Source organism: Sceloporus occidentalis, unplaced genomic scaffold (assembly GCF_023333645.1).
Source record: "Sceloporus occidentalis isolate IW3139 unplaced genomic scaffold, rSceOcc1.0.p SCAF_28, whole genome shotgun sequence".
NCBI classification, from domain to species: Eukaryota; Metazoa; Chordata; class Lepidosauria; order Squamata; family Phrynosomatidae; genus Sceloporus; species Sceloporus occidentalis.
In genome coordinates, this window is record NW_028317008.1 from 1,842,429 (window position 1) to 1,862,062 (window position 19,634).

The 19,634-nt window shown below is 40.0% G+C and overlaps 1 protein-coding gene across 1 annotated transcript; it reads right to left on the reverse strand.

The window, feature by feature from the left end:
* Window positions 1-4,039: 4,039 nt before the first annotated feature.
* On the reverse strand, window positions 4,040-8,197 carry LOC149299407 (THO complex subunit 3-like). Its single transcript, XM_089485977.1, has 6 exons — window positions 8,027-8,197; window positions 7,507-7,663; window positions 5,130-5,334; window positions 4,680-4,841; window positions 4,314-4,414; window positions 4,040-4,203 (listed from the first exon to the last, which is right to left on the reverse strand). The coding sequence occupies exons 1-6, from the start codon at window positions 8,195-8,197 to the stop codon at window positions 4,040-4,042; spliced, it is 960 nt and encodes a 319-aa protein (XP_089342103.1).
* Between the last annotated feature and the right edge of the window lie 11,437 nt (window positions 8,198-19,634).

The following is a 19,634-nucleotide window of genomic DNA, read 5'->3' on the forward strand; positions in this document are numbered from 1 at the left end:
ACCAAACAGATGTTCAATTGGATTCAGGTCTGGGCTCTGGCAGGGCCATTCCAAAATGTTAATCTTCTAGTGAAGCCATGATTTTGTGGATTTGGATGTGTGCTTTGGGTCGTTGTCGTTCTGAAAGGTGAACTTTATCTTCAGCTTCCTAACGGACGCCTGAAGGTTTTGTGCCAAAATTGCCTGGTATTTGGAACTGTTCATAATTCCCTCCACCCTGACTAAGTCCCCGGTTCCAGCTGAAGAAAAACAGTCCCAAAGCATGATGCTGCCACCACGCTTCACTGTGGGTTTGGTGTTCTTTGGGTTATGTGCAGTGTTGTTTTTGCGCCAAACATACTTTTTAGAATTATGGCACAAAAGTTCAACCTTGGTTTCATCAGACCATAACACATTTTCCCACGAGCTTTTGGGGGACTTGGATGTTTGGTCTTGGATGTTTTTCTTTGTAAGAAAAGGCTTACATCTTGCAACCCTACACCATAGCCCATTCATATGAGGAATACAGGAGATTGTCACATGTAGCACACAGCCAGTACTTGCCAGGAATTCCTGTAGTTCATTTAATGTTGCACTAGGCCTCTTGTAAGCCTCCCTGACCAGTTTTCTTCTCATCTTCTCATCAATTTTGGAGGGACGTTCTTGGTAATGTCTCTGTTGTGCCATATTGTCTCCACTTGATGATGCCTGTCTTCACTGTGTTCCATGGTATATGTAATGCTTTGGAAATTATTTTGTACCCTTCTCCTGACTGATATATTTCAACAATGAGATCTGATGTGTTGGAAGCTCTCTGCGGACCATGACTTTTGCTCTGAGATGCAACTAAGCAAAAGTCAGGTAAATCCTACTAGAACAGCTGAACTTCATTTGTGATTAATCAGTCACTTTAAATGATGGCAAGTGTGTAATGACTTCTATTTAACATGAGTTTGAATGTGATTGGTTAATTCTGAAGAGGGTGTGCACCCAGGTTATAGTGAGGTTTTTTTCCCCCTCAAAGATTTCAGCTTGTTTTGCAATTGATTTGTTCATGTTATAGGTCACATTAAAGGTGGAAAAAGTTCTGACATGATTTATCTTTGTCTTTCTTTAAAATCACAAGAACCTGGCATTAGACTTCTTATATCTGCTGTGAGCAGACAATCTTCTAAAACCTAGAAAACAATACATATACTGTATGTAAAGTGGTAACTGAATCAGCAATGCTTTCTATGTATCTGAAAGAACATTGACAAACTTTTTAGGAGACTGTCATGCCCTCCCACCCATTTTTCGACCCATTTTTCTTTCATTATTTGTTTTTGCGTCTGACGGCTAGAAAATCAAACTACTGCCTATTAAAAAAAGAAAATGTTTACGGTGTTCCAAGTATCTAAGTGTCAAAACAAAAATCTTATTGGTTTAAAAAGAATGTTTTCTGATGTACTATCATTTAAAGGAAGAGTCAACCCATAACAGATTAAGAGAACACTCATGTCAACCAAGTCCCTCAACCTACCTCTTCTCTGCGGGGTGTATTCATGTGAAACACTATGTTCCTTTCACAATCTGGAACACTAGCTGTACAAGAAACTAGTGTGACGGTTCAACCGTGACTACACCAGAACTCAGTCTCCTAAAAATCTTGTACCTGCAGCTCCCTTGCCATGTGTACATGCACCGAAATGTATGCAACATATGTATGCAATAATGCTGCCTTTTATATAAGGACTCCCTCTCGTTAGACTTTGCTGTCTCTTTGAAATGTTTTCACTGTATCTATTATTGCAGCATTTTTCATCCAGCCTAGGGTTATTTTCCTTTTATCTGCACAGCCGCTATAAGGACATTAAATTGGTTTTCTGGTAAATACGTAATAACAGAGGTGCTTAAAAACAGTTTGCCATTCAGTAGTCCTTAGGCAGATCCCTTGAGAATTAAAGACAGAGGCTAGTAAATTATTGTGGTCTTCAACAGCTTTTTTTTATCCAATCTTTCTGATAATTAATGGCAGGCTAATCACCTTTCCCATCCTAAAATGGCTGTTTTGACAAATATTTGTTTAAAGATTATGCCCTTGGATTGTCCGTATAATTCTTTATGATCAAATTGTCACATGATATGTTTTATAGGCATGTTTTTCTCATAACCTACGTAACCTGAACTTTCCCCTGCCCACTTGTAAGTTAGAAAGTGTAGGCCGTGTCACAGTTCGCCTGTGGCATAATGCAAAAGGACCATTATTGAACAGTATTCCCTATAAATATTTAACTACCAGCATGTTCGTGAGCACAGTATATACCCACACACAATACATACAACAGTAACCTGGACCATGCATCATTAGTTTGTGTTAACTTATTTTTCATCTTTATTATGATACTTTAGTAGAAAGCTTTTATGATTAACAGACTCTTATGGATCTCGTATGGATCTTATTTACATTTCCACACTTTTGTATGTATCTCCAGTCTTCCGACATTCGCTAAGAATGGTTTTCCTAAATCCCCATGTAGCTTAATCACACAAGTCCATGTAAACCTTGCATTTCAGCAATATAAGATCTGCCTCGATATATTCACCCTCATATGCGTCAAATTATGCAAACATAGCAAGTGATGTAAAGTTAAAAGCTATCTGGGAAAAACAGGAGGAATATATTATTAAAATATGGTTTTAAGGAATTTACAGAACATATTTAAGCTGTAATTCATCTAGAAAATGATCTGAAGAGCAACAACAGTTTGCTTTGTGATCTCCCACTCAAAATATTAAAGATTTAAAAATAAAATACTGTGCCTCCCAAAAATCTGCAGACGCCTCATCAATTACCTCATTTAACAGTTATACCTAACAGGCCCCTGGCACTACTTTGGCGCATGATATGAGCTGCAATGGTAGCACTGCACTAAGCACTCAACACCTTTTCTTAGATAACTGTGCTAGAGCTGGATTATCCATTGAGTTTGGGAGCCCCTAGGCACACACCTAGCATAACAACAGTTAATGCAGCATTGTAGCCGTTGTTCAAAGATCACATCTGGAGCTTGCCAGAAAATTTGAATGCTCCAACAACATGGGAGGCTTTATGGCCAGATGGGACCAACAGAGGTTTTTGGTTATAATGCAAAGTTCTATGTGTGGTACCAGGGATTATTCTCCTCTGCAGGGCCCTGGCATTTTGTTGTGATCAAGGGAAGCACAGATGGACGAAAATACAGGATAAAAAACTGAAGTCTGAGTCAAACATTCAGTAGACACAAGGCCTACGCAACATTGAAATGACTGAAATGCAAAATGGTGAGAGGGCCAGCAATGTTTTTGTTCATTTTTTTTTACAAAATTACCTTACAATAATTGTGAGTTCTAGTGTTTTCACATTGCAAATTTTCAGTGTATTATTTGTGATTTAGTCATACGGGAGAATTAGTTAGGGGTTTGAATGCTTTTCCAAGGCAATGTATCTTCTCCTGCATCAACCTAATCACTTATAAGTTTCTCTCTAGTCGGCACATCCACACGTTTAGTATACTACCTAAAACACTTACATAAACCCAAAGAAAGTAATCTATATACAAAGACAGTGTTCTCTCTACAACCCTAAAACTAACTTTTATAAGTCAAATTTTAGTTATCTTTCTACCACTTACGTTTGTCATCTTTGTTCATGTACATATATACATCCTTCTGACATTGAAAAACAGTATGCCCAATCTGATGGGTGAAATGGGAAAATATTACTATTCTCACTTTCTGTTAAAGAAAAAAGTGTATTACTGGCCTAGGAATATAACTCATTTAATTTAAAACCAGTTTTATTAAAAAAAAAGTTTTCTCCATAGAAAATATTTTGCTACCAAAGCCAAAAACCATGACAACTTAAACATAATGTTCCAGACTGTACTTTTGCCACAAATGTACTAGTCCTTTCCATTCAGCAAGTACTGGGTGTCAGCTTCAAGCAACCATCGTTTGTTTTCTTATATATTGCCCAAATTCACAAGGTCCATTATTGCAATGAGGCTTTCATTTTAGGTACCAATCTTGACAGTGTCCTTCAAGACTCATTTGGAAGACCAAACAGTTTCACAGTGCCTGCTTCCCGACTGTTATCATATTTGCCATCCTTGTCATCGCAGGCAAAAGCGAGGAGGTATCTCTTTGGGTGCCAAGCCACGGTAAAGGTAGGAGATTCACACTGAACTTCACACAGTTTCTCACCTGAAAAAGAAAAACAATAAGATCCTCTGTACATTAACAGTCACCCTTGATCTACTTTGTCTTACACATTTTTCCCATTTACAAATAGTTGCATTCATCTATTCACTTACCTGTTTCTACATGTGCAACGTCAATGAAATGATCCTCTGATGCAGACGCCAGCATTTTGCCATCATAGCTAAAGCTCAGTGTCCTCACGGGCCAATCCAACCTACAGGCCATATAAAACTCAAATTAACTATAGCCAAATGGAACACTAGATCTTCAGATGCTCTCACAAAAGAAAGTTAGGGTGAATTCTGCCAGTGTTACACTAACTTCACAGCAAATAAACTACTAACATTACATAAATGTGAGTGATAGCTTCAACAGCATAGCTTCCAAAAAAAAAACCGATGCTATTGCGATGGGATCTTAATCTCACCAATAGAGCTGGAAAGCGTATGTAACATTTACTATAGCAAAGAGTTCCTTACCTGGAGAAGCAGCGGACACACGCAAGCTCGTCTACATCCCAAAGGCTGACAAGGGCATCCGCACTACCTGTTGCAAAATATTTCCCTGTGGGATCAAACTTTATGCAAATGCAGTTGGAGGGATGTGCGTTGATAGACTGCACTGGCTTGAGCTCCGGGTAACTGGATGGGAAAGAGATATTAAAATAGAACAATAAAACAAATTGCATGCTTGCATGAAATTCTTTCCAAGCATTGAACAAATATATATAAAAATAATGGCAGGTGAACAATGTATTTTCTTGCTTTACAGCGATTTTATTTATTTTATGGCATGTAACGTGTGTACCGGATATATAGAATATTCAGCTTCTTAAGCATCCAAACTTGCATCCCTAATCAATAAAGTATCATTTTACTGGCGTGATTAAGTGGAAGAGGGAATAATTAGTCACGGTCGGGCCATTGTACCTCAGAATGTTGATGCATCCGTTTCCATTTGTCAGAAAGAACATATTGTTGTCATTGTTCCAGGAGATTTCATTTACTTCAAACTTGAATTGCTCTTCTGCCTTGAAACGATAGTCTTTTGCATTTATGAAGGTGATTACATCGTCTTTGTTTCCCACTGCAATTGTTTGACCATCTGGGCTCCAGCAGATGTTTATATTTTCTCCTGGAAACAAAAGTTGTTTTTCTAATGCAATGAAATGGAAGGCTAAATCAAATAACAAGAGTACATACTTCTCCTCTGTTTATGCATTTTATATTTACAAGAAATGTTTGCTTTTAAAAAATAATGATTATTTGTACATTGGGTTGATAAAACGCTTACTACTAGGGTAACAGATGCTTCATAATTACCACTGAATGTTCTTTCCCACCCCATTAAATTTATAAAAAAATTAAAAAAAAACAAGCATGCAACCAAAACTTCATGGAGACTTCAATGGATGTAAAATATTATAAGGCAGCCACTGGGTGAGTTTGCTCTCAAACAAGGACAATAGACGGTTAGTCTATTGTTGACACGGAATACCAAAGTTACATCAAAGTCACAGAAAACTTGGTAACTCCTCACTGCAGTTTTTTTTTGTATACAGTATCTGACAAAAGTGAGTGCACCCCTGACATTTTTGTAAATATTTTATTATATCTTTTCATGTAATAACACTTTGAAATGATACTCTGTTACAATGTGAAGTAGTGAGTGTACAGCCTGTATAACAGTGTAAATTTGCTGTCCCCTCAAAATAACTCCACACAGCCATTAATGTCTAAACCTTGGCAACAAAAGTGAGTACACATCTATGTGGAAATGTCCAAATTGGGCCCAAAGTGTCAATATTTTGTGTGGCCACCATTATTTTCCAGAACTGGCATAACCCTCTTGGGCATGGAGTTCACCAAATCTTCACAGGTTGCCACTGGTGTCCTCTTCCACTCCTCCATGACCACATCACGGAGCTGGTGGATGTTAGAGACCTTGCGCTCCCCCACCTTCTGTTTGAGGATGACCCACAGATGCTTAATAGGGTTTAGGTCTGGAGACCTGCTTGGCCAGTACATCACCTTTACCCGCAGCTTCTTTAGCAAGGCAGTGGTAGTCTTGGGGTTGTGTTTGGGGTCATTATCATGTTGGAATACTGCATTAATGGCTGTGTTGAGTTATTTTGAAGGGACAGCAAATTTACACTGCTATACAGGCTGTACACTCACTACTTTACATTGTAGCAGAGTGTCATTTCTTCAGTGTTGTCTAAAGAAAAGATATAATAAAATATTTACAAACATGTGAGGGGAGATGTGAGATATGTGGATATACATTGGAAAACCCCAAAAAAATTCACACACACATTTTATAAGCAGATTTTTCAGCTGAATTTCACTGCAAGAAGGTATAGTAAAGAATTAAGCAAAACTATTTTCTAATTGTCACAACCCTTGTAAGTGGAAGACTAAAAAATCCCTCAAAATATCCAAATGACTACTTCGACAAGCAATTATTTCTATTTCATCAGGGAAGCAAATTGTTTGCAATGCCTGTCGCTCAGTAAAACAAGCTTTTCTTTTAGAAACTGCATTTTCATTTTTCCAGCAGCTGTTCCTTACATGAAATGTGATGTCCCCTAGAGGCTGGGTTCAGAAATGAACTCAACCACAAATTGTCTATACCACTGGCATACTAGAGCCTGCTGTTCAAGATGCAGTAGGTGGGGGCATGCGTACCTTAAGAACTATATATTTTTTGTATTTCAACTAATTATATTTATATCATCCACCATAGCGTATTAGGAACAGCGGTTACATTTCTACTTGAAAACTGATATTTGTCGCACAAAACAAGTCCGAATGATAAACTAGATGTACCGTATTTCCATCACAAACATTTCTTGTTTACTTAAGAGTCAGTTGCTTCCTGGCATCAGGGCCCCATGGGTCTGTGCATGGAGAATGGGTAAATGTGCTCCAAAATGCTTTTACTACTTGGGGGAGGGGGGGGGGCACATGACAGGGGGAGCCCCATCTGTACCACTGGCATGAAAACCTGTGAAACAGGACTGTGTCCTGTGTGGGAAAAGGGGATAGCTGAGCCATAGGGTTTCTAGCATGGATTGGCACGCGGTAGAAGCTTTTTCATTTTGTTAAAATTATTAAAAACAGTTTGCCAAAACAAGATTGTGCCTTTACTGTATCATTATACAGATATATACAATTTCCATGGCCGCTAATTGTGAACAGCTGTCTCCATACTTGCACAAATGGATTTATTCCAACTGGGTAGCCAAGAAATCCATTCCATAACAACTAAGTAATAGAGTTCAGAAAGAAAGGGGATGCTACTCACCCTTAGTGCTGACCGTGGATACACACTTTGCAGTCCTCACATCCCATATACGAATTGTCTTGTCTCCAGATGCGGTCACAAAGAGATCTGGGTTGGTGGGATGCCAGCAGAGTTGGTCCACGCTGTCACTGTGCCCCCGATAGTTATTCTCTTTTACCTACAGGAGAAGAAAACCAAACGTGTGCATGTTATAATATAACATATGATATCATTACATCTAATACGTACTTGGGAGCATGCGTGTTCAGATGACCATATTATTAGGGCTTTATTACAGACATGTAAATGCAAGTGTTTTTGATGTTTCAGTAAGATTCTGGAAGGGGTTTTTTTGTTAATTTATTCCCATATGCACATTTTAAAGCTCTGATTTTGTTTTTAGCTATACTAGGGATAGATGAAAATGTGTCTGTGTTTTTTCCTGCTGATCCTATTATAAACCCTCTCTAAATGAGGTTTCTTGCACAGATTAGTGAGATCTTTACCCACTCCCCATTAACAAGCTGTCCCCATTACTAACCAGCCGGTCTTTCTCCAGCACGAACACGCTGGCTGTCTTATCGAAAGAGCCCGAGGCCAGTCGCCGTCCATCGCAGCTCCACGCCACCGAGTGGACTTTAGCGCTGTGTGCCGGGAACTCTCGGGTTTTACTATTCCCACGAAAATGCTCCTGCAGCTCCTGTACCGACATGACAACCACCAAGCTCAGGGAGAGCGGAAATGCGTCACAACCGTGCGACGCCCACCGGCGTGAGAAGACGGGTAAACTTCCGGATCAAAGGCTATTTAGGATACCGGCGTTCTCTGGAACGGGGGCGATGCTAGAAGTTTTGGGGAATGTAATAGATTTATTATATAATTATTATTTGAATCCAGAAGTCTGAGTTGTCAGTTATTCCCGTACTAGCTCCTTTGATGCGCGGTTTTACTAGAAAATGGTTGTGTTTATGAGTCGTTAATGTCTTCTGGTATACGGATGTTCTGTTTGCGCGCGTTTGTAAAATGACCCCCCTTGACGTCTACTAGCTAAAGGGAGAGTTGGCAGCAAAGTTCCTTTTTTAATTTATTGACTTCACTCTACATTATGAAGGGTTAACCCCAATGAGCTTCCGCTGTAGGGACGTACCAAACAACATATTGGGTTGATTGGCTGCAATGCTCATCACTGTCACTAGATGTCAGTACACCTTTTACACTCATGGTAAATCAAAGTATGTTCTTTTCTGTAGTTCTTGATACAAGCTGCAAATAACTAACTATTCACTTGCTGAAATGTGTACAGTTTTATAACGGAATCATAATAAATTCTATAGAAATAATACAAAATTTAGTCAAAACATTTGTAGGGTTGGGTTATTGATTTAATATGGTATATGCATGTGTAAACACCACATTTTACCTGTTTTATCATCATCATCTTGGAATATATTTTTTTACATGGGGATTATGGGTGGAATATTATGGTTACACATGACAAGGAAAACATTTGACCTGTTTCTGATAAGAATATGGGTATAATATTTTTTTTACATAGGGATTATGGGTGGAATATTATAGTTACACATCCTAAATGACACATTTGACCTGTTTCTGATAGGAATATGGGTATAATAATTTTTTTACATGGGGATTATGGGTGGAATATTATGGTTACAGATGCCAAGAAACATATTTGACCTGTTTCTGATAAGAATATGGGTATAATAATTTTTATATATGGGGATTGTGGGAGGAATATCATGGTTACAGATGCCAAGGAACACATTTGACCCATTTCTAATAAGAATATGGGTATAATAATTTTTACCAGGGATGCACAGATACCATTTTTTGAGACCGAGTACAAGTATCGATACTTTTTGTCAATTACCGATACTTTTTTTAATGCCATGTGATATATTTTCACATGTCTGGCAGCTGTGATGACCTCCCATGCTATGTCAATCATAGCATGGGAACAGCACCAGGAGGCGGCACCAGGAGACGGGCAAAACGGAGCGACACTGACACTCTGGGATCAGTCAGTGAATCAGCATAGGAGCTGGGTGGCGAGCGAGCGGGACTTGACTGACACTGACTACGGCAGCGTACGCTCGCTCAGTGATCAGGGCCGGGCTGGGAATGAAAAGCAACCCTGGAAACATTTGGAGACCAGTCCCATATAGTTTATCTCGCGGTTGAGCTCTTATACCCACACGCACCCCTAATACATACTCGAGTCACACTATTTGCCATACAAATAACTATAAAACATAATAAATGAAATACATTAGACATAATGGAATAAAAAAATTTGCTTCTGCCAACATTTTTTGATGAAAAAGTGCGTCTAGCAAGTGCGTTGTCTGACCTATGGTGAATTGCACTTCTAATAAGAGAAACGAGAATGTATTATTGTATGACTATTCCATACATTTAAAATACAAGGAATATACATGCACAAAATTTAAGATAAATTCAGATGAAACTGCGGTTAAACAAATCTCTATGTACTCGGGCCTACTATCCCCTATTTTCACTTCTAATTGCATTTAGCAAAAACTCTTCTACACTAAAAACACCAGAACCTGGGGGATTCTTATGTATATAGTTATTAGCAAGAACAATCATGGAAAATAAAGTAATTTTGATTTTTCTCATGTAGAACATGAAATATTTTAATCGTGATGGGCATCATTTATGTGAAGAAGCATTCACATTGAATTAATCAAATTATAAATTTCACCTACAAATTTACTAAGAGGAACATAAGCGGAAGACGCGTATGAAGTCTGCACACATAACATTATACACAATATTTAGTAATTAACACAAATTGTTCTTGTGTTGCCTCCTGAGTGCCATTAGGGGAGCCAATACATATTGCTGATCGACTTTTGGTTAAAATATACCCAATCTGGCACTTAACTCGCATGTGATACTGTTGATGAATAATTTCATATATCATGTAAATGAAATCTTATTCTCATGGTATATAGCTAAGTATACAATGCTGTATTAACCCCTTAACATCCATTGATGGGTCAGGCACGTCACGAAAAAACAGTCACTTAACGTCATTTCATTAAGCAAGCTTAGAAAGTGTTATGTCACAAGCGAGGATGACTGTGGATCTGGGGAGAAAAAAAAATGGCTGGCGGCAGGCTAAAACAGCTTAGAAGCGATCATAATCGCTTCCTAAGCATAAACGGTGTTGCTGACATGCCTCGATATTGAGGCATGTAGCAACACAACCCTCCTACCCCGATAGCCTTGTGATTGCTCAGAAGAGCGCACAGGCATCCACCGGCTGCCAGAGAGAAGGATCCAGGTCCCCTGCAGCGCTGCGGGGGATCTGGATCTTAGTCTTGTAGTCAGACCTCTATTTGAGGTCGGATTATAAGACAACCTCGAATATAAGACTATGGTTATTTGCTCTGAATCGAGCAAATACGGTATATATCTTTCGAGATGGAGGCGTTAAACAGATATGTCCAATTTAATTTCTCTTTATAGCAAGATCATTATTATAATTCAGGTGTTTTGATACGTTTGTGTTGTTTCCAGGATGATAACTCTTTCATTGAGATATCCCTGAAGTTGGCCTGTATCTATGCAGGACAACAAGTAAGTAATAGTAGCCAGCCATCTGTATACTAAGAGGCCATAATAGAATTGTATTCCAGACTTTTATGGTGAAAACTAACTTGGATTTCCTTTTCATGTCTCAGAAATAAACTGTCTGTGGCCGGATATCAATTCTGTATCCTGAGTCTTAAGGAGAAGATAGAGAGGGAGGACGGAATGCTGGATCTACCAGGTCAGACCTCTGTCTATCACATACCGTTCAATGTACATGTCTCTGTTTGTAAGACTTGACCTGTTTCCACTAACAGCAGAGGAAAAGTCCAACACACGTCTACTCCTGGGTCTATGTCTAGATTCGTATGGACATTACCTAATGAGCATTGTACAATAAGATAAAATGGACATAGGGGCGCATGTACATGTGGGAAAAAATAAAAAAACAATAGTGCAATGACGTAAAATAAATGATATAATATAAATGTGTTGTGGGTGCACTCAAAAAACACAGATGATATAGAGGTTCTTCAGAATAAAATGTTCTTTATTTCTTCTATCTAAAAGTGAATAAAAAGAGAAAATGGCGCAGTATCTTCCTGTGATGTTATAGGAAAGTCAGGATGCACTTACAGAATAGTAGATATGGCCAGGCACTTCAACTTAAAAAGTCCAGGGATAAAGGCAGAAAATCCCAAAAGCACTGCTTCTATCATTGTACAATATGCAGAAGCACAAGGAATGTATGAAAAAGCTCTGCAGATCTGTGAGGAGGAACAGGGGGAGCTGCACCCAAAGGTGAACAAGGAAAGCAACCAGTGCAATGTAGAGCCTTCACTGTATGTTAAATGATAATACATAGAACAAAATGTACATTTCGTTGTAACTATTAACCATATTTTTCCTCTGGTTTTACCTTTCATGACCATTTTTCTGTTGTGTGTTTTTTGTAGACTGTGACCTTGATGAATGATTTGGCCACTGTGTAGGCTGCACAGGGCTTCCACAATGAGGCATGTGACTATGTGAGCCAAGCTTTTGAGCTGGCAAAAAAAGATCATCCTGATCAACATGTGGTGCTCAGTAACCTGGCCATGATTCTTATGGAGAAAGGTAAAGTTTCTGTACTTCCCTTGAACAAGCAAGTGGGGAAAGAAGGAGTATTTAAATTAAAATGCATTTAATACAGATTAAGTCCCCCCAACCTAAATGAGTAGTGAAAATGTGAAGGGCATGTATTATGCCAACTGCCTTTGTTTTTAAATACTTTTGCTTCTTACTTTCACTTCCACAGAGAATTTTGCTTACTGAACAGCCACCACAATCTACATAATTATCACCACTTTGTAATACTGTTTCTTGTTTTCTATGTTCTCATGGCCACCCTTCCGGAATTGATACCCGAGTCTTCTTCTGAATGTGCCATGATTTTGAATAAATAAACATTACAAAAAATTAGGTGTTTACTAAACTCTAGGTTTGTAGTCAAAACACTTACCTCACAAATTCACTTATACATTGAAAGCAGGTTGGTTGCACACTATAAAAACCTCTGCACATGTGCGCCATACACCTGCAAAAGAAGAACTTTTTTCAAAAGTTTTGAGGTTTCTTCCTGTGCTGGAAGTAGTTACCATCTGTGATCTGTAACCTTTTCCATGAAAAGCCCAAACTTTTGAACAGTACGCATACTGCCAAAAATGTTTTGAGAAGCTCTATTGATATTGACAACAACTGACATGCCTGGTATGTCACAGAAAAACATCCTGTTGGCGACTATTGACGTGAGATCTACAATCGCTTTCTTCTCCCAAATGCTGTTTCTGTAATACCTCGATGTTTAGGCATTCAGCAACACCAAAGTCTGAAGCACGAGCCCAGTTTGATCACTTCACTGAGCATCAACATACATCAATATTAAATATGGAGCCGGCTGCCTGTTTAAAACAACATTTCACCATTTCACATTTGCACCCACCATCCATGTGTTTAATGCTGCTTCAGGCAACATATCCAAAGAAATAAATCCATGAGACAATGTGTATAAATTTAGTATTACTTTATTTTATTACAACATTAGAGTTAATTTGCCAGTAAAATGATTATGCACCAACTCTTTGGACATGGTTAATTATTCTATAGACAAGACCAAAACAAAGGCTACCTGTGGACTCACAAACAGTCGTCCTTAAGCACGCAGGAGAGGAAAACCCCCTGTGGGGGAAACCTCTGGGGAACCATGGCTTAAAGGACTGCCCTCCCTCCGGGCTCCACTCCTCCATTCTATCTTCTTTTATTTCACTAGTTTCCTTCTTTCAATTCCCATTTTTCTCTTCCTCCATTCTCCTCTTTCACTCCCAGTTTGTCTCTTCTTCCACCCCCCCAATTTTTTATACTTCTATTCATCCATATCCTTCTTCTTATATCCCACAATTCCCACTTCTCCCATCTTCCCATTCTTGCTTCTTCTATCCCCTTCTTTCATTCCCCATTTCCCTATCCTCCCATGCCCATTTTCCTTGTCTTCTATTCCCCAATTTTATCTTCTTCATTCTTCTTCCATCCCCTCAATTTCCCTCATCTTCCATACCCCCACTTCCACACCCCCTCTTTTTAAATTCTGCCCCATTTTCCTATTTTTTCATTCCCTCTCTCGCTGTTCTTCCGGGCCTCATTTCTCTGTTATGTCATTGCCCCCACTAACCTCTTCCTCTGCTCCTCCATTTCCTATTTTTCTATTCCACCCCTATTTCTCTCTTCTTCTGTTACTCCCAATTCCCTCTTCTTATATTCATCCCCTATTTCCTTCTTCTTATATTAACAGCATTTTCCTCTGCTTCTACCCCTCACTTCCATCTTTTTCTATTCCCCTCTTCTTTCATCCCCTTTCCTTTATCTTACATTCCCTGTTTCTCTCTCTCTCTTCTTCCACCCTTATTTTCTTCTTCTTTCACCAGCCCCAATTTTCATCTTCTTTCATCTTCTCTATTTCCCTCTTCTTCCAAACCCCACATCCGTCCATTTACCTCCATTCCATCCCATTTTACTCTTTTTCCAGCCCCCCATTTCTGTTATTTCATTGCCATTACCCTTTCCTCCATTCCATTTCCATCTTTTAATTTCGCATTTCTCCTTCCATTCTCCAAATTTCTTTCTTTCATTCCCTATTTTTCTATTCTTCCATTAACCCCATTTCCATCTTCTGCCACCTCCCCATTTCCATTACTCAAATTCTCTCTTTTTTTCATCCCTCAATTTCCCTCTTCAATTTCCCTCTTCTTCCAATTTCCTTTAAGTAATCAATGCCTAATGTGATCACTTCCTATTTAAACCTCATTAGGGAGTGGTTCTGGGCACTTCAATTGTCTTAACAAAATTGCTGCACGCGTACCTTGTTTCTACAGGTGATCCAAGGAAGGGCCCCACCGCTCAGACCGGAGCTGTATTTTCTAAAGACTTAACCATCTCCTTGTCCTGAACGAAGCTCCCTGCATCATCTTCTCTGTTACTTACCTGGACTGCTATAAGGATTTCCCTTTTGCCCACAGCTCATTGTACAACACTGACTGAATCCCGTTTACAGACCTCTGGACTTCATCCTCGTTTACATTCTTGTTCTGCTGGTTGTGCACCGTGCAAAGTTTTCTCCTTTATCAGACCGCTTAGCTTCTACTCAAGTTTATCTGATTGCCTGCTGATTTGGTCCCTCGTAACGCTGTTCACCCCTTTATCTTAAAGAGACTGTTTAAATATTGCTACTTACCTGCTCCGTTGGATTTCCAGCTGACTGCTCTGTTTGTTCCGCCTCCTAGATACTATCCAGCTCATTTGCAATACTGCACTACAGCCCTTCTGAGAGACAGGTACCAGGACTCCCCCTCTCATTATCCTCAGGTACTATAATATTACTCTGGGCTCACTACCTGGACTTTCCTTCAGTATCATAAGCCCTATTAACTCTGTATGTAACAGAGTCTGTTACTGAACCTGCTTGCTGATCAAGTATCATTAAATTGCATAACTGTTACAATACACATCGTTGAATACTCACTCCTCCTTGATTCTGTTGCTACCAATGTAGAATACTAAAATGATATCGCAGATTACTCCAACTTCTTCTATGCCTCATTTTCCCTCTTAGTCCATCCCGTCTTCTCTTTTCTTCCTCTTCTTTCATCAGCCCCATTTCCCTGTCCTTCCATTCCCCCTATTTCTCTCTTGTTCCATCCCTCTTATTTCTTTCTTCATTATTTCCCTATTTATTCGACCTCCCATTTCCCTCTTCTTTAACTCCAATTTGCCTCTTCTTTTTCCATTTCCTCAGTTCCCTCTTCTTTCATCGCCAATTTGCCTCTTTTTTCCACGCTATTTTCCTCTTTTTCCACCCCATTTATTTCTTGTTCCATTCTCCCCATTTATGTCTTCTTCCATGCCCCATTTGCCTCTCCCATCCTCATTTTCCTCTTCCTCCACTTCTCCCCCATTAGCCCATCTTCCATCTCATTTATCTCTTTTTCTATTCACCTGTCCCATTCCTCTCTCATCTTTTATCCCAATCTATCCTCTCATATGTCTTTTATTATGCCTAATTTATCTCTTTTTCTATTCAATTGCATTTTCGTCTTCTTCCATTTCCATTTCTCTCTTCCTCTATCCCCTATATCCCACTTCTTCGATCCCCGATTTCTCTTTTCTTCCATCCCCCTATTCATTTCTTCTTCAATTTTTTTCAGTTTACTTTTCGTCAGTTCCACACCATGTTATTTCATTCACCCCACTCATCTGTTCCTCTATTTCCCCGCTTTCCTGTTCTTCTATTGCAGCCCTATTTCTCTCTTCCCAAAATCATAATCTTCTTCCATTTCCCCCATTTACTTCTTCTTCCATCACCCCACTTCTCTTTCTTCCATTACCAAATTGCCATCTTCTTTCATCATTACCCAATTCCATGTCCTTCTATTACTCCACTTCTGTCTTCTTCCATTCCATTTCACTCTCTTCATCCATCCCCTATTTCTTCCACCCCCCCATTTTCCTCTTCTTCCACCACATTTATCTCTTCTTCCATTCTCCCCTTTCCCTCTTTATCCATCACTCCCTTTCTCTCTTCTTCCACCCACCCCCATTTCTCTCTTCTTTTATCACCATATCCCTCTTCTTCCACTCCCCCATTTGGCCTATTCTACCAGATCATTTGTCTTATTTTCTATTCCATAGCATTTTGCTCTTCTTCCATTCCCATTTCTCTCTTCCTTCATCCCCCCATTTCTCTTTCTTCCATCGCCTCAAGTTTTCCTCTTCTTTTACCCCGATTTCTTTCTTTTTTTCCATACCCCCATTTGCCTTTTCTACTATCCCCCATATATTATCCCACCGCCATTTCCCATTTCTACTACCCCATTTCATCTTCTATCCCATTTATCTCTTTTTTTATTCAACTGCATTTCTTACTTCTTACATTACCCCATTTCCTTCTTCCTCCATCCCCCATTTTCCTCTTCCATTTTCATTTCTCTCTTCCTCCATTACATCTCCCAGTTTCTTCTCCCAAACCCCATTTTCCTCTTCATTCATTATTCCATATTCTTTATCTTTTACCCCTATTTCCCTTTAGTTCCATCCCCATTTCTCTCTTCTTCCACCCCAATATCAATAGCCTTCCATTATCTCAATTTTCATCTCCTATTATCTCTTTCATTTCATTCTTCTTCCATCTCCCACTTCCACCTGCCCCCCATTTGTTCCACCCCTCCCATTTCCCTCTCCCCCATTTCCCTCTTCTTCTTCTTCTTCTTCCTACATCCCTCATTTTCCCTCGTCTTCTATTCACCCCTATTTCTCTTTTCATCTGTTCCTTCTCCATTTATCTCTATTAATCTATTTGTCAGGCTCCCAGGCCCACTTCACGTACGCTCCGGTGACTCCAACCTTTTGTTGTTCCCCCTGCTGCCCACGCCACACGCCGTGCTACCGCTCCATCACGAGTTGGGCCTCATCCCTGGCCTCCATTAAAAGGAGTGCAGCGGACGTGTCCTGACATCCGTAGACGCTAGTGGAAAGGTGATGCGGGAGAGGCATCTTTTTCCACCCCATCATTTCCCACTGCTACTATCATCCACCTTGTTTCTCCTTCTTCTATTCCTACATTTGTTTCTTCTTTCACAGCCTATATTTCACTATTCTTCCATACCCCGCATTTCTTTGTTCTTCCATTCCCCTATTTCTTACTTCCATTTCCTCGATTTCCGACTTGTTTCATTTCGGCGAATTTCGTCTTTTTTCCATCTCTCTCATTTCATCCTTCTTCCATCTCTTTCATTTCATTTTTCTTCCATCCCCCAGTTTCACCTCTCCCTTATTTTCCTCGTCTTCTATTCCACCCTATTTTTCTTTTCTTCCTTTCCCTGCCATAACTCTGTTCTTCTGGCCCCCACTTCTCGGTTATTTAATCGTCCTTTTCCCCTCCTCCTCCATTCCCCAAATTTTCTTCTTCTATTACCCCGCTTTTCTGTTTTCTTCCATTGCTCCAAATTCTTCCATTTCCTCCATTTCTCTCTTGTTCCATCCACCCTTAATTTTTCCATGCATCCCAATTCACTCTTCTTTCACCCCATATCTCTTCTTATCTTTCCATTCCCACCATTTCCCTCTTGTTCCATCCGAAGGTGTCCACTTTTTTTCACTACCCATTTCCCTCTTTCTTTCTTTATCCATCCCCCATTTCTTCCACCGCCTCCTATTTCTCTTTTCTTATAACCCATCTCCCTCTTCTTCTACATTCTCCCATTTTTCTCCCATCCCCTATTTGCCTCTTATTCCTCCTGTATTAACCCTTTCTTCCAACCTCATCTCCATCTTCTTCCTTCATTGCCCTATTCTTCCATTCTTTCCCATTTCTTTTTTCCCATTGTGCATTTCTTTTTCTTCTATCTCTCCCATTTTCCTGTTCTTCCACTTCCACTCCAATTTGCTTCTTCTCCCATCCCCCTTCAACCCCCCTTATTTTCCATATGTTCAATTGCAACCCATTTTGCTTTTCTTACATTTTCTTCCATTTCTCTCTTCTTCTTGTCCCCATTTCTATGTTATTTTACTACTTACCCTTTTTCTGTCTTCTTCCATTTCCCTGACTTCTCTCTTCTTCCACCCCATTTCCAAATGCTTCTATCATCCACCTAGTTCCTCCTTCTTCTGTTCCTACATTTGCTTCTTTTTCCACCACCCTTATTTCCCTTTTCGTCTATGCCGCATCTGTCTGTTCTTCCATCCCCCTATTTCTTCATTCTTCCATTTCCTCCAATACTGCCTTCTTTCATTTCTTCAATTTTCATCTTCCATCTCTTTTATGTCATTCTTCTTCCCTCCCCTAGTTCAAATTCCCTGTATTTTCCTCTTCTATTCCACCCTATTTTTTTGTATTCCTTTCCCCGCCATCTCTCTGTTCTTCCAACTCTAACTTCTCTGTTATTTCATACTCCCCTTCCCCTCTTCATCCATTCCCCTATTTTCCTTTTCTTCAATTGCAGCCCTATTTCTCTCTTCCCCAAATTGTTATCTTCTTCTATTTCCCCCATTTCAGTTTTCTCCCATTACTCTAACTGTAACGTCCGCTCGGAGTGAAGGCTCAGCCAGGCTCTTCAGGCAGTATGCGGTTTCTCCAGAATTTCCTTCTTGCTGTGTTTCTGATCTTGCTTTGCTCCTTTGCTCCTCCTTTGTTTGTATAATTATATGTGCTATACCCGTGTGCTCTGAGTTTCAGTTTAGTTTTCTGTTTGTCCAGCTTAAGGTATGTCCATTCAGGTGTCCTGTCCTGAGCCCAAGTAGAGGGGTGTCCTGTCCTGAGCCCTGGTAGAGGGGTGTTCTGTCCTGAGCTTTGGTAGAGGGGTGTCCTTTCCTGAGCCTCGGTAAAGGGGTGTCCTGTCCTGAGCCCCATTAGAGGGGTGTCATGTCCTGAGGGATGGGTGTACTGTCCTATTTCTGTCTGATCTTGTGTTTAGCTTGTCCCTGTAACCTGTATTCTTAATTCTGTAACCTGCTTCTACTTCTCTGGCTCTGGTCTGCCTTTTCTGTCATTGCCTGCAGTATATATCAAAATCCTGTTAACTGTACTGGATACCTCCCACTGCTATTTCAGGGTCCTGGGATGTGGCTGCACAATCCTGATGGCTCAACACTCAGGGGAATTTGGTTACCCTGCACCAGGCCCTGTGTCTCCGCTCCTGCACTGTGACTCCTGAATTCCATCATTGAGCGCTCTGGGTCATTACAGTCGTCTGCATGGACCTCAGTTGTGAGACCAACTTCTTTCATTCCCTCCATTTCTCTCACCTTCATCCACTCTCATTTTGTCCACCCCTCCTAATTCCCTCTTTTTCTACCACCCATTTTCCTCTTCTTTCAACCTATTTCTCTCTTCTTGCATTCCACACTTTCTTCACCATTCCCACCTTATGATCCACACCTTCCATTTCCCTCTCCCCCATTCCCTCTTCTTCTTCCATTCCCCTAATTTCTTTCTTCTTCCATCCGCAGTTGTCCTCTTTTTTCCACCACCCATTTCCCTCATT